This window comes from Neoarius graeffei, chromosome 16, assembly GCF_027579695.1.
Source record: "Neoarius graeffei isolate fNeoGra1 chromosome 16, fNeoGra1.pri, whole genome shotgun sequence".
Taxonomy (NCBI): domain Eukaryota; kingdom Metazoa; phylum Chordata; class Actinopteri; order Siluriformes; family Ariidae; genus Neoarius; species Neoarius graeffei.
Window position 1 is genome coordinate 38,315,602 of NC_083584.1, and position 15,994 is coordinate 38,331,595.

The 15,994-nt window shown below is 41.7% G+C and overlaps 1 protein-coding gene across 1 annotated transcript in view; it reads left to right on the top strand.

Moving 5' to 3' along the window:
• sdc3 (syndecan 3) overlaps positions 1-15,994 on the top strand; it is a 58,541-nt gene that overhangs the window by 32,731 nt on the left and 9,816 nt on the right. The window contains exons 2-4 of the mRNA XM_060942917.1: positions 2,812-2,905; positions 8,201-9,012; positions 9,480-9,708. Coding sequence (XP_060798900.1) covers positions 2,812-2,905; positions 8,201-9,012; positions 9,480-9,708 — 1,135 coding nt within the window. The remainder of the gene's footprint in view (positions 1-2,811; positions 2,906-8,200; positions 9,013-9,479; positions 9,709-15,994) is intronic.

The window sequence follows — 15,994 nt, forward strand, 5'->3', positions numbered from 1 at the left end:
AGTTAACCATAGATCTAAATAATATGAAATCAGGCAGAGGTGACAAATAATAAAACAAAATAACACAAAAAAAACCCCATGGTTACAATGCAACACAACCCAAACAAACACATAACACATTCCTATCTAACAATAAACGCTACATCCAACTGAATAATTGACATTAAACATTAAATGATGAGAATTCCACAGAGGCTGTAAATTAAAGGGATAGTTCGGGATTTTTGACATGAATCTGTATGGCATCCCCATCAATAGTGTCGTGCAAACACACTGAATTACCCCTGACAGCATCCTGTGAGTCCAGTTCTTGTCCAGTTTTGGTCCAGACAAAAGTAGTCCGGCAAGTTTGTTGGGGTCACGAAAGTAAAACGTTTTTCGTCTCAAAACAGTATGTGTTCAAAAGAGTGATATATTTGCATCACAAAACCGTTGTCAAATAAAAAGTCAGACCTCGAAATCGCTTGGCACTATTTTCTCTCCCTTCTTATCACTGCGCGCTGCCGCCAGGTGACAGCGAAACGCAGACCCACTAAGCTGGTGGGAGACCAAGGCTGCACTCTATTCACGGCTTACACACGTGATGGCACGGAGGATGTGTATAGTGGCAGCATCTGTCCCCCCAGAGAGGATCTTTTCAAAAGCAGGACAGATTATAACTGAGAGGAGAAATAGAATCAGAATTAACTAGTTAATTGCAGCAATTAAAGGAATAGGTAAGAAAAGGAAGGCGCAAAGACACTGCGCAGCGCCTGAAAATGGGTTTTCAGGCGCTGCGCACCCGTTTTCAGGTGCTGCGCGGTGTCTTTGCGCCTGCAGCGGTGCTTTGCCTGTGCTGTGGCTGAAAATAGTTCCAGATATAAATTGGTCTAGTAAATCCCTTCGTGTTAATTTGCATTGATATGTGTACTCGATGTGAATGTACAAGTCATGAGAAATAATTATAAAAAATCTTCCGACAGAGCCGGCTCCTTGTAGTAAGAAGAGCCAAAAGAGCCGAAATTCCCATCACGAGTAAACAATGAATGAAACAGCCGTGGCTGTCACCTGGCGGCAGCGCGCAGTGATAAGAAGGGAGAGAAAATAGTGCCAAGCGATTTCGAGGTCTGACTTTTTATTTGACAACGGTTTTGTGATGCAAATATATCACTCTTTTGAACACATACTGTTTTGAGACGAAAAATGTTTTACTTTCGTGACCCCAACAAACTTGCCGGACTACTTTCGTCTGGACCAAAACTGGACAAGAACTGGACTCACAAGATGCTGTCAGGGGTAAGTCAGTGTGTTTGCACGACACTGTTGATGGGGATGCCATACAGATTCATGTCAAAAATCCCAAACTATCCCTTTAAAATAGTAAATAGTGCAAGTACATTTGCACTCGCACATGGAAGCTCTTGTTTCCTGCATTGTGAGCTGAAACTATATGAAAGTGTAAAAACATAAGTCTGCACAGAGACACACATTTTCATATTGCATGTAAAACAAAATTATGGGCTGTAGACCATTACATAGGCACTGGCAAGTCATGGTTGTTCTAATAGTCTTTTCCCAAGGTGCTAAGGCTGGTTTTTAAGCTCACGCCTAAGTGTTTTGCTCATTTTCACTACAAAAGAGCTGGTTCTCCAACAAAATGGGTTCTGTAACACCACCAAAATGGTGCTGGTCTAATATTGTGAATCAATGATGTTTTGTTGATAACACTGATGCCATGACAAGACAAGCAAAAAGATATGAACATGATCACTATTAAAATAAGACATGAACATGAAAGACTTGGGTTTGAAAAAGAAAATAACAAAATTAATGGTGTAGCAACGAGTCAATCATCTGAGGAAGAAAAAACATTTTACTGGCAACTAAATAGGAGCCACAGTACTAACGCAATTGCCAACACGACTTCGTTTGAGCTGCAATATACTGAGAATTAATAGGCAAAAACAAGCATTCTGAAAACAATTGTTGATAATATTTTCGGCTGCACGTACAGACACTAAAAGATGCTAAAATGAATACTTTCAAGGTTGTTAATGTTATTATTTTTATGCAGTTCTTTAGTAAACCCCCACATCTGATTACGTAATCTTTTGGCTCTTAAATCACTGGGAATACAGAGAAGTTCTTAAAAAAGGTTTGCTAATGCACCAGGTCTAGCACCAGCACAGTGCTGGTGAAAAAGAGAATTCCTCACTGTGTTGTTGGAGACTGAGCCAACACCTTAGGTGTGAGGGAAGCTTTTTCTTTTGCTGGATTTGTATCCCACTTTAATTGGGAAACTGGGTTAAAGGCAAGGGTTGCCCCTAGCAACGGGCCTCCATGTAAAATGGCTCTGTACGCTAGACCCCTCTGTTCACACACACACAGTGAATGAATATATAATGTTAATTATGAATAAAAGCACAGTTACTTTAATAGCTTTCTAACAGTTTTATCATTGTCATTAAAATGTTTTACCAGCATTGTTCTGTGTAAATAAACCCCAAATCTATGCCTTTAAACCATTAAATCAAAATGATTCATTCACAAAGCAAACAAATCTGTTAACGAAGGATGTAAATCTCTATAATACATTATCGAGGATATGCTCAGTCTATGTGCATGATCAATATACAGTACATCCATCCATCCATCCATTTTGGCATATCACTATGGTGACGTGGCCGCTCTGACGGCTTCAGCCATTAAAGTCTCTAGGGAACATTACAGTAGTGGTTTCCCATTGCCTTCTACTATGCAGTACATAGTTAACATTAAATATAATTTTGTTGACTTTCTTGTAAAAATGGCTTTCTTTTTTTTTTTTTTTAGACACAGCGTCACTCATCACAGCTAGTGGATCAGGAGAGCTCTGGAGATGACCTCTATGATGATGAGGACTATTTCTCTGGTTCAGGCTCAGGCTGTAAGTGTTTGTGTACTTTTGTGTATGTGTGTGCTTGTAGAATGTTACTCCTTGATCAATTTGCATTAAAACACCAGAACATTGATTTTGTGGGAAAAACTTGAGTCCCCAAATGGTTTTTATTACAATATTTCAATATTTTCTCAGTAAGAAAACTAAATGTGTTAATGAGGATAAAAGCGTTAAACATACAGGTGAGGCCTGCCTGTGCTCCCTTTCATGGAAAGAGACACTTTCGAAAATTATTTTTCCAAAACAGAAATATCTGATGAAATGGGCCAGTAGTGATGTATGAAGTGGGTGAGATTGGCAGGAGCTCAGACTGCTCTGAGAAATAGCAAATTATAAACAGTGAAGCTAATTTCTTAAAAGAGAGGTCAAAGTATCATTCCATTAAGGAAATAAATAAATTCCAGACAGTTTCTTTTGATTATTATTTGTAATTAACAGAAGACAGAAGAAAATGACTTATAGCTTAGCTAACTGCATTTTCAAAGTATGATGCAAAACACCACCATGACTTTGCTTTGTATCAGGAGTCATCAACTGGTGGACTGTGATCCATATGCAGACCCAGCAAAGTATTTTAGTGGACCAAACCAAGTGAAAATACAACATCAGAGCTGATAAACATGTGTAAACTTGGCCATAGTTCAGTGACTTTAGTTTTCTAAACAAGTTGATGACAAAAAAGAATGTTTAACCCTTTCTCGTACTACACTGGCGTTCCATTCTGCTGGTGGAATGGAAATCAGACATTTTCAATCAGTATAAACAACTGAATAATTTTATCACTGCAAGTCTGATATAGGCGGCACGGTGGTGTAGTGGTTAGCGCTGTCGCCTCACAGCAAGAAGGTCCTGGGTTCGAGCCCCGGGGCCGGCGAGGGCCTTTCTGTGTGGAGTTTGCATGTTCTCCCCGTGTCCGCGTGGGTTTCCTCCGGGTGCTCCGGTTTCCCCCACAGTCCAAAGACATGCAGGTTAGGTTAACTGGTGACTCTAAATTGACCGTAGGTGTGAATGTGAGTGTGAATGGTTGTCTGTGTCTATGTGTCAGCCCTGTGATGACCTGGCGACTTGTCCAGGGTGTACCCCGCCTTTTGCCCGTAGTCAGCTGGGATAGGCTCCAGCTTGCCTGCGACCCTGTAGAACAGGATAAAGCGGCTAGAGATGATGAGATGAAATGAGTCTGATATAAGATTAGTCAGGACACTGTTGGGTTTCTGTGCGGTGAGTATCGCGACTCTGTGTTTTGCTGCTGGCGAGCAGGGCGATGAGAAAGGGGAGGGGTGTGAGCCCCCTGTTGGGCAAACAATTCACACCTCTCCACAATAACATTGGTGCAGTGTCACATCACAAATAAATTCAATGCTGAACATGGGCACCCTCAAAACAGGTGGAAATTATATTTTTTTAGCCTCTGGTAAAAAGAGTTAAAGGAAAACTCGGGGATTTTTGAACCTGGGACGTATTTTCCCATCTCTTTGGGTCTAGATGTTTACTAGGGACAAAAATGACTGAAATCAAAAGAAGTCATGCAGAATTTGTGAAGAAGTCTATTTCAAAAGTAATGCCCGAATATTTACCTGATTACGGTAATATGAATGAGGCTCCCTTTTGTAAACACCAGAAAACCACTACCTGACCAAAAAAAGGTGCCCCTGTGCAATAATCAACTACGGGCGCTGAATGGGGTGCTACATCAGAGACAGGTATAACAGAGAAAAGGTAAAACAACGAGTGTAGAAACAGTCATTTTGTAAAGTTTCTTTACAGTTATTGAGGTAAACAGACACAGGTGTATCTCTGTAGGGATCCTTTCCATGTTGTCAGACACTTTTAATAACATTAAGAGACTGTCAGTGGTGAAAACAAGTGGTTTATTTTAACACAGATGTTTGCCCCATAGAATTACATTGTATTGCCATTTTGCCAGTTAGAGCACTCTAACTCAATATGGGACTGATTTCAGTCGTTTTTGTTCCTAGTAAATATTTGGACCCAAAGGGATGGGAAAATAGGGCCCAGGTTTAAAAAATGCCAGTTTTCCTTTAAAAATGAGTGGTTGGAAATGTCACGGGTTTATTTTCTCTCCATATAAATTTCAAAACTGATGTGTCTGATCTGTTCAGAATTCATGGGCACTGTCAAAAGTGGTAACGTGAAGCACCACTATGATACCAAACAATCACTTAAAATTATCTTATTTAGAAGAAACCTTTATTCGTCACATGCACACTTCAAGCACAGTGAAATTCATCCTCTGCATTTAACTCATCTGAAGCACTGAACACACACACCCAGAGCAGTGGGCAGCCCAGAGCGCCCGGGGAGCAGTCAGGGGTTCGGTACCTTGCTCAAGGGCACCTCAGCCCAAGGCCGCCCCACGTCAACCTAACTGCATGTCTTTGGATTGTGGGGGAAACCGGAGCACCCGGAGGAACCCACGCAGACACGGGGAGAACATGCAAACTCCACACAGAAAGGCCCTCGCTGGCCGCTGGGTTCGAACCCGGAACCTTCTTGCTGTGAGGCGGCTGTGCTAACCACTACACCACCGTGCCGCCCATAGCCATAAACTAATCAGTAATTGTTAAGCATTAAAATTCTTTAAACCATTTTATATAGCTGTGCATAGGGTTGTTGTCAAGACCGCCATTGTCAAGTCCTAGACCAGGACTAGCTGAGATCAAAGCAAGACCAAGTCAAGCTTGAGACTGAAAACCATCAAATCCTTTTTGAATCCAAGCCTTAACTTCAACTGGTTGGCCTCATTCATGCATTGAACCAATTATTGTTTGCTAACAGCCTAAAAATAGCTACAAACGGCTGGCTGGAGTCTCATCACATCGCTCCTGTTGAGGATGGCCCCATATGGACAATTGAAAGACACACTTATGGGCCTTTTCCACTACCCTTTTTCAGCTCACTTCAGCTCACTTCAGCCCAACACGGCTCGCGTTTCGACTACCTCAGAGCAGCACTACTGAGCTCACTTCAGCCCTACTCAGCACCCAAAACTCGCACGGTTTTGGAGTGGGGCTGAAGTGAGCCCAACCGAGCCGAGTGGGGCTAGGGGCGTGAGGAGACACTCCCCTGTGCACTGATTGGTGAGGGGGAGTGTCCTCATATGCCCACACACGCCCCACGAGCACGCTGGGATCTGTAAACACCGTAAACCCTATACGAGACAGGGTGGAAAGCTAGAAATTTAACTGTTAGCTTACCATTACACGTCGTCTCTTGCTAGCGAGCTCGAACTCCGTGTCAGAAACTGTTCCATCGTCTGTGTCTGTGTCGTCCGTATCGTCTGTGTCCTCGTCGTCTTCACTGAGAAGGAATTGAAGAAGTTCCCTCTCTTTCTGAAGCCTTATGTGCCTCGCCTCATCTATACGCTCTTGCCAGTATCTGTTGGCGTTGTCGGTGACAACAAGCCACAGCACCAAGACCAGCAACACTAACGACTCCATGTCCTCCATGTTTATTGTTTACTATCCGGGTCGTGAGACTACCGCTTAAAAGGTCACTGATGTCACTGTTTGTGCCACCTAATGACATCACGTGACGTCCACCCACTTTCGCCAACTCCACCCAATGTGTCCACCCACTTCCAGCCAGCACGGTTCAGCGCGGTTGTAGTCGAAATGCAACCCCAACAGCCCCGCTCAGCTCGACTCAGCACTGCACGGCTCAACCCAGCTCAGCCGCGTTGGTAGTGGAAAAGCCCCATTAGAAGATGGCTCTGGACACTTACAGTTTTGCTGTGATGGCTGAGGACTACAATCGCCATGATAACTTTAGGACTGCGTTTATCATGAGTGGTTTTGCACTCAAGTCTCCATCAATGAACAGCTGATAACTTCAACAAAATAGACTTCATGTTAAAACTATAATGAATTTCCTGGTTGCACAGTTATACTTTGTGACTATACAGGACAGAGTTATAGAAGCGAGTTATTTATAATCATATATAATTATTATCACCCAGATGAGGATGGGTTCCCTTTTGAGTCTGGTTCCTCTTGAGGTTTCTTCTTCGTGGCATCTGAGTGAGTTTTTCTTTGCCACTGTCACCTCAGGCATGTTCAGGAGGGATAAATAAATTTATTAGGGATAAAATTATCTCATATGTTTAAAGTGTTTATTTTTCTGTAAAGCTGCTTTGCAACAATGTCCATCCATCCATTATCCGTAACCGCTTATCCTGTGCAGGGTCGCGGGCAATCTGGAGCCTGCCCCAGCTGGTTATGGGTGAGAGGCGGGGTAAACCCTGGACAAGTTGCCAGATCATCGCAGGGCTGACACACAGAGACAAACAACAATTCACACTCACATTGCTTTGCGACAATGTCTATTATTAAAAGTGCTATACAAAAAAAATGACTTGACAAATCTGCCATTTTGAACAGTACGAATGTTTTCAGGCTTTATCAGAAGCGCTTCTGACAAGGCATATATCAGGCATTAGGGTTAAAGATTAGTATGAGGATTAGTAGTCCTCCACACAAATGTTATAACATTACACAAATCTAATCCTCACAAGGACAGCACAATATAATCACTATATATGTGTGAGAAAATGAGTTTGTGACAATAGGGCAGCAAATCTAGATGAGTGTGAATTGATATTTGGGCATCTGTCTTATTTAAAAGTCCTGTGTGGACTCAGTTAACGCGCCAGCTGGTATGACTCGCTCAGCACCTTTTCCTCTCGCTAGATCCCCCACACACATGCACACGCACAACACCCGTTTCCCATGTACTTATAAGGATTTCAGCCCTCACACTGTAAAACCTCATGCTAGCATCAAAATATCCTGTATTATATCTTTCATCAGTCTCTATTCTGTTGTATAGGAGCTCACTATGTTTGGGTCTTTTTGTATGATCACTTGATCTGCAATCAGATTTCTGTAAATAAGATCATGTAGTCATTTGGAATCTGGGCATAGATGTGTATGTATATATATATATATATATATATATATATATATATATATATATATATATATATATATATATATATATATATATATATATATATATATCCACACCCACACACCCACCCACACCCTGTATGTCATTATGTATTCATGTGTAGATTACAGTGTGTTAATGATAAATGTTGTGCGCTGCAATGGAGATGCTCAAATTGCTCAACATCATGTTTCAAGAACTACACTGTAGCCTTGCAGGAAATTTTATCAAGATATTGTATCACACATTAAAGTAGTGATTATTGATCCCTCCTTCTTCTCTCTCTCTCTCTCTCTGTCTCTCTCTCTCTGCATCTAGACCCAGTGATGGAGACAGAGGCCACTGAACTGGGCACATTTTTCACCACAAGAGTGCCCCTCCCACTTTCAACCACACAAGCCACTGTACCTGCCCCTTCGGCCCCACCCGCTGCAGAGCCCAGTAGCCCCCCGGTGCCAGAAATAGAAAGGGAGAGTGGCATGGATAGTGAAAGGGAACTGGCGCAGGAGATAGAGAAAAACAGAGAGCAGCAGATTGAGCATGAGCAGGAAATGAAGAGAGTGCGGGAAAGAGAGCGAGAGCAAGAGAGAGAAAGAGAGCGAGAAAGGGAAAGAGAGAGAGAACGAGAGAGGGAAAGAGAGCGAGAGCGGGAAAGGGAGCGAGAGAGGGAGAGAGAAAGGGAGAGGGAGAGAGAACGTGAACGTGAAAGAGAACGTGAAAGAGAGAGAGAGAGGGCAAGAAGTACAATTGCACCATTTGTACCAATAATGACCACAGACATGATTGTGGATGAGATCCTCATTCCCACTCAGAATATGGAGAACCTTGGCACAAAAGAAGAAGAGGATGGTATGTTAATTCCCATGGAACCCTACCTCTTCGAATCACTCAGCACAGAGGACCCCATCATAGATGATATCACAACCACGGAAGCGGCTCCCACTACTATTGCTTCTACTACAGCTATGCCAACCACGACATCGGCCACACCCAGCACTGCCCCTCCGCGATCACAAAAACCTCACCCGATACCCAGTATCACTCCTCCACGACCACGGAAACCCCAAGCCACTCCCAGCCTAGCCACACCCACTGAAAGTACACACCCACTGACAGCCTCTACAGTGCAGGTAACAATACAGTGCTATAAAGACCCATCAGTTCTTTCATTTTGTCATTATGATTACAGTGAGACACCCATTATATTTAGGAAAAGGAAAAATAACATCATTTCATTGATGTAAAAATGATAAAAAAGACATTATGAAGGTTTCGCATGAAAGAAACAGCAGGTACAGGTTGCATTTTAAAAGCATTTGTAAGGAAGCAGCATGTTGCCAGTTTCTGAGTGCAGTCCCAGGAGAACAAGTAATCAGAACACTGTATCTAACACTGTAGTATGATTTGTTTGTATTTGTGTTGTTACAAATAGTGAAGCAAAAACTAGTAATATTCACAGCCACCACAGCATATATGAACTTATAAAAATGCTTAATCTAGTGGCATATTTGGGACTTATATAGGAATATACAACAAATCTGTCTGTAGAGGTTTCTGTTTGTAAATGTAATTATTTTTTATGTTTTTTTTTCATCAGACAAAAGCTCCAGATGCAGACATAAATAATGAAGTTGCAGTTGCTGGTCCCAGTGGGGATTCTGAGATCCAAGAGGATGAAGGGCGACGAGGAAATGAACTGGGACATGGCAAAGGTGCCTTGGATGTGGGGGCAGAACCTGATTTGACTGGCAACACAATAGATACAGGAAGTTCAGCTGCACAGCTTCCTCAGAAAAACATCTTGGAAAGGAAAGAAGTTTTGATAGGTGAGAAAACATGCTGATTGCTGAAATTTAAAACTGCTAAAGAATGCCTGCCTTTGCAGATGGAGTCTGTAGAGAACCAGCTGGTGTTCTCAAACTCAGGTGTTGCACTAAGGTAATTTGAAATGTAGTGGAAATATAGTGATATGACATTTCTTCCCATATTTATTTCTTGTATTCTCTGTTTGACTTTTGCATTCTCAGTGTCTTTGTCCTCATTACGCACTATATTTTTAGGGTGTCTGTGTATCCATCTGAGATTCTATAACCCCAAATCAGAAATAATTGAGATGGAATGGAAAATGCAAAGAAAAAAACAAACAAAACAAAACAGTGATTTCTAAATTTACCTTGACTTGTATTTCATTGCAGACAGTACAAACCCAAGATATTTCATGTTTCGTGTGGTCAACTTTTCATATTAACATTTCATTTGTTAATATACATCCATTCCTGTGTTTCAGGCCTACAACACATTCGAAAAACATTTGGGATAGGGCCAATATAGGGCTAGTAATGAGGTAAAACAATTAAATAACGATGTGGTTTGAAATAGGTGATGTCAACAGGTGACTATAATCATGATTTGGTACAAATGAAAGAAACGGAAAGGCCTCGTCTTTGAGGAGCAACAAATGCATGAGAAAATTATTGAAATGTTTAAAAACATTGTTCCTAAAAGAAAGAAAGGAAGGTATCTGGATATTTCACCTTCTACTGTGCATAACATGATAAACAATTCAAGGAATCTGGAGGAATTTCGGTGCATAAAGGGTAAGGGCACAAGCCTAAGCTAAACACCCGAGATCTCTGATCCCTCAGACAGCACTGCATCAAGTACCATCAGTCACCTACAGCTGATATATCTACATGGGCTCTGGATTACTTTGACAAACCTTTGTCAAGCACTACAATATGGAGTTACATCCACAAATGCCAGTTAAAACTTTACTGTACAAAAGGAAGCTTTATGTTAACTGTGTCCAGAAGTGATGTCTATTTCTCCAGGCTCAGAGTCATCTGGGATGGACCATCACACAGTAGAAACTTGTATTGTGGTCAGATGAATCAGTATTCCAGGACTTTTTTTTTGGAAGAAATAGATGCCGTGTGCTCTGGACCAAAAACGAAAAGGACCATCCAGACTGTTACCAGCAACAAGTCAAGTCAAGTTTGTTTGTATAGCGCTTTTAACAATAGACATTGTCCCAAAGCAGCTTTACAGAATCTGAGTGACCCAAGACATGAGCCAATTTTATCCCTAATCTATCCCCAATGAACAAGCCCATGGCGACGGTGGCAAGGAAAAACTCCCCCAGACAACACGAGGAAGAAACCTCGAGAGGAACCACACCCGAAAGGGAACCCATCCTCACCTGGACAACAGACAACATGACTGTAACATTAACAGTTTTAGCATGAAGTCAGTTTCGTTGATGTTATAACTCTTCATTAATGGAAACTTGAGTGCAAAACTGTTCATGACAACCGCAGTCCCAAAGTTAGCAAGCCAACTGTAGTCCTCAGCCACAAAAGCATTACTGTAAGTGTCCAGAGTGTCTTCCAAGTGTGACTTTCAACTGTCCATATGGGGCCGTCCTCCACAGGAGCAATGTGATGAGACTCCAATCAGACATAGGGCATCAGGATGGATCAGGCAGGTCCGAGGAGCAGACAAGTCCAAAAGCCAGAGTCTGTCATGGTATGGGGTTGTGTCAGTGCCCTTGGCAAAGGTAACTTACACTTCTGTGATGGCAGCATTAATGCAGTAAAGTACATTGAGATTTTGGAGCAATATATGCTGCCTTCAAGATGACATTTTTTTCCAGGGATATTTCAACAAGACAGTGCAAAACCACACTCTGCACACATTACAAAGGCATGGCTGTGGAAGAAGAGGGTGTCTGTCCCCTCTGTCCTCAACAGAGAATGTGTAGGGAATTTTGAAATGAAAAATATGACAATGACGACCCAGTATTGTTGTACACCTTAAGACCTATTTGCAGGAAGAATGGGACAAAATAACACCTGAAACGCTTCATCACTTGGTGTCTTCAGTCCCTAAACATCTTTTAAGTGTTGTGAGAAAGAATGGAAGCATTACAAAGTGGTAAATGCTTTACTGTCCTAACTTTTTGTGAACTGTGTTGCAAGAATCAAATTTGAAATGTTTATTTTGAAAAAAACCAACAGCAATTATTTTTGAGGTAAAAAGGTAAATCATTGAATAATGTGCTGTTGTATTGTTTTGAGTGCAATACAGGTCAAAGATTATTTACAAATCAGTAATTTCAGTTTTCATTTCAATTTCAGCATAACGTTCCAACTTTTTCTGATTTGGGGTTGTCATTAGCATGATATCGAGTCCATGATATCAAGCATGACTTCAAGAACGAGTGGTTGAATGTTTGTAGGTTTTATGTGGATTAATCACCAGCAGATGAACTGATTGGATTTTGGAATTGATCCAAACATGGTCAAGGTCACAGTAAGGTCACATGTCTGAAATATTTTTTCTTCAATAGCTTCCTTCCTGTCTGAATTATACTTAAGGGCATACAAACTAATAACAAGAAGGACTAGACTTGTTGGTGATGGAGGCATCGCCATGAAGCTGTATTTGTTTGTATTCTGTTTGCTTTCTCAGTGATCCTGTTATTGCCATGTAGCCTTTACATCCTTGGATTTTTATGTAATTAGGATGATCATATGCAAAAACAGTTAAGTATGAATCAGAATAGATCGATACTGCTTATAAGCTATGTCCAGATGATCATAATCACATCTTCATGTTAATTTTCTGACTTGTACTAAACGTGAACCTTTCAGTCATATATATTATTATATAATATATATTTCAGTCAATATATATTTGGGTCTGATATTGTTTTATCATGCTATAATTTTTTTCTTTAAAATATTGATATATAAATCTTCTTGCCGCTACACCGAACATTAATAGCTGTAATTGTTTTGGAAAGTGTGTACAGCAGTTATAGCTATTTTGAGAAGTCTTTCTGAAGAATATATTCACTCATTGGCTGATTTTTTTTTTTTTGTAAACCTGCCTGGTAACTACATTTATTGGCCATTTTATTAGCAAACGTAACATAGGTGTGCTTTTTACGTATTCAGCTTACCTGATCCATCAATGGGAACTCCACTGCACACCAGTAACCACTACCATGTCAGTGTCACTGTTGTGTTGGGAATAGTCCATGATATAAATAATATTTGTTCAGCAGTGGGCTCTTTCTACCAGTGGATAGTGTATAGGGGAGCTGCACATTGCGTCAGACATTTACAAACCGTATACCTACAAAAGTCAGTCTATAGCAGTGGCGGCTGGTAGTCTTTCAAACAGGGGAGGCTGGTCGGTTACGATATTTCCAGATTTTAAAAGAAAAAACACATCAATTTTGCCCATACTCTTGCCTCTGATCTGGCTGATTGTTGGCAGGGTCACAAACTGTGAAATAACAGGTTCTTTTGGCCCATTAGCCTACTGTCCAATATACATGATGGTGGTGTTGGGGGGGTATATTTTAACATTTTATATTTTAAAATTGTGGCATGTTGTTTAAAAATTGATCATTACTGAAAGCAGCTCTTTGTCAGGAACCTCAGCAGTAACAGCAGAGTGTTCTGGAATAGGCACAAGCACTGACCTTGGGGAGCCAAACATAGAACTGGGTGCCACACATTTCATTCAATGACACTTTCCCTATATTTTACTTATTTTGACTGACAAATGTTTTATTGACAATTTTGATAACCCTTCACTTTTAATCCAGGTTTGTAGTGTGAAATGTTCTCGGCTGTGTTTTTGTTTAAAAATGTTTTCCAAATTGTAGCTGTGTTTAATTCATATCCAGAAAATATATATTCCAATATAATATACTCAGCATAAACATTTTAAATAGATTCTATATTTTTGGTCCATCCATGACATATTACTAAAGTAGCCTATTTACTGTTGTTGATGTGGGTCACTTGCTGTTAGCCAATTCACTTTCTCGTACCAGGAGAGCTGAAAGGAACGAGTATTATTCCCTACCTTTTTCACCAAGTCAATTTGAGGCGTTGGTCTACCCTGCTCTTTAATTTTAATTTTTTCCTCGAAAGGAAGACTGGCAAATGGCTTCGCCAAAATTAAATCAGCAATGCTTGGCATCCATGCGCAGCTTTCTTGCTAGCTGACTAGCCCCCCTCAAGTTCAAGTTCAGTCACTCAAATAAACGAAATTTCTGGAACTAAGATAGCAAACTTGACAGCACTATATGTACACTTTATTTACAATGAAAATATATACAAACTAAAAAAGCTGGTAGAAACCGTATGTAATGAATGAAATCGAAATGTAAGCTGATCTCTTACAATACACCACAGCACTTGCGAATCCGCATGAGACTGAACTGAAACTCACCGCTGCCTGTCTATATTTGAAACGAGCTGTCAATCAAAGAAAATATCCGGCCGCTTTCACCAATCACCAGTCTCCTCGCAGAAAGCTTTGCCATGTCCCTCCCATGTGAGGCTCGGAGTCCGTAGGCGGGCATTTTCGCAGTATTTGTCCAATAACCGTCTTGCATTTTGATATTGAAAAGCGCATAGCTCCCAAATGCCATTGAAGTCCACTGAGGCTGGGCTGCATCGCGCTGTCATGAGGGGGAAAAACTCACGCACACATTAAAGTTATAACGGAATGATTTCGCACTGTAGCTGGGTTGAGCACATATATTTCTATGATTCTGGATCTGAAATAGCAATGTTATAAGGTCGGCTATAACATAAGCCTAGCGCAATTCATCCTACACGATGTTCGTCATTTTTAGAGGAGGCTGAGCCTCCCTCGTTGTCTTAGAGCAATCGCCCGTGGTCTATAGTAGATGTATTTGTCAGTAAACCCGCTGAAACTGTCCAAACTACAAACATGGACACTGTGGACTACACTCCCCAGAACTCACAGCGCCCTCTGTCTCCCAATTATTGAACTCAGTTGTCACTCATCTACGGATCTCTCACGCCACTCCATTGTGAAGTATCGTTCTGCCTATATCAGTTAATACCAAGCCTTATTGGTTTCTGACTGACTCTCGTTCTTCTGACTCTTGTGTTTCTATTTTCCGTTTTCACTCTGTCTTTCCCCCTTAACGCTGTTTGCCGATCGCCTGACCCTCGCTAGTTCTACGACTCTGATTCTCGTCTCTCGTTTTGGCTCTGTTACTGTTTGCTCCTTGTCACTCTTCTGTGCATACATCCGTAAGTGCCTGCGCCGTGACAGGACACTTCACCGCCATGGATGTAGCAGAAGAGGCGATGCAAACTGCTCTCATTTAGATGCTTATTAGGAGAGCATCAGCAGATGCTAACCGACCTCAACACCAGAATGGCCCAACTAACAACCGTGATGTCGCAGGCCCTCCTAATGCATTCTGAGTCATCTCCGAGCCCATGGCTACAACTTTCGGCTCCAGAGAAATTTGCCAGAGATCTGCTCGCCTGTAAAGGCTTCCTTCTCCAATGTTCCATGTACTTCACTGCTATGCCTAGCATGTCTAATGAGCATCTTTTTCTTCTTTTGGCTGCTCCCGATTAGGGGTCGCCACAGCAGATCTTTCGTCTCCATTGTTCCCTGTCTTCCGCATCCTTCTCTACCACACCTGCCTCTCTCACCACTTCCATGTATCCATGTCTGACGAGCATAAGATTACCAAATTCCTTTTCTCCCTTACAGGAAAAGCGCTGCGATGGGCCAGCACAGTTTGGAGTAAAGGCGGCGAGCCAACTAAATCTTATGAGCAATTTCTCACTCTGTTCAAAAGAGTTTTTGACCCCGAACCAATCCAATATATTATATTGGAATATATATGTTCCAAGGGAATTGAAGTAGGTGAAAGTTTACTCACCATATCACAGGGCTCCAGAAGCGTGGCTGAGTATGCTCTGGAATTCAGAACACTGGTGGCCGCTAGTGGATGGAATGCTCCTGCACTGAAAGCTGTATTTCACCAAGGTTTGCACCCTGAGATTCTGAGTGAACTTGCCTGCCGTGATGAACAACTCACACTCGATTCTCTCATTGACCTCGCGATTCATCTTGGTAATCTCTTGGCGCATCGACCCTCCCTACAGGAGAGTGGTAAACTGGGTTCAGTTTCAGAGGACAGTTCTGCCATGGACATCTCACACACCCGCCTAACTCACTCTGAACGTGCGCAGAGGAGGAAGGAGGGTCTGTGTTTCTACTGCGGTAGCCCTGAACATCAGCTCAAGTGCTGTCCCATTT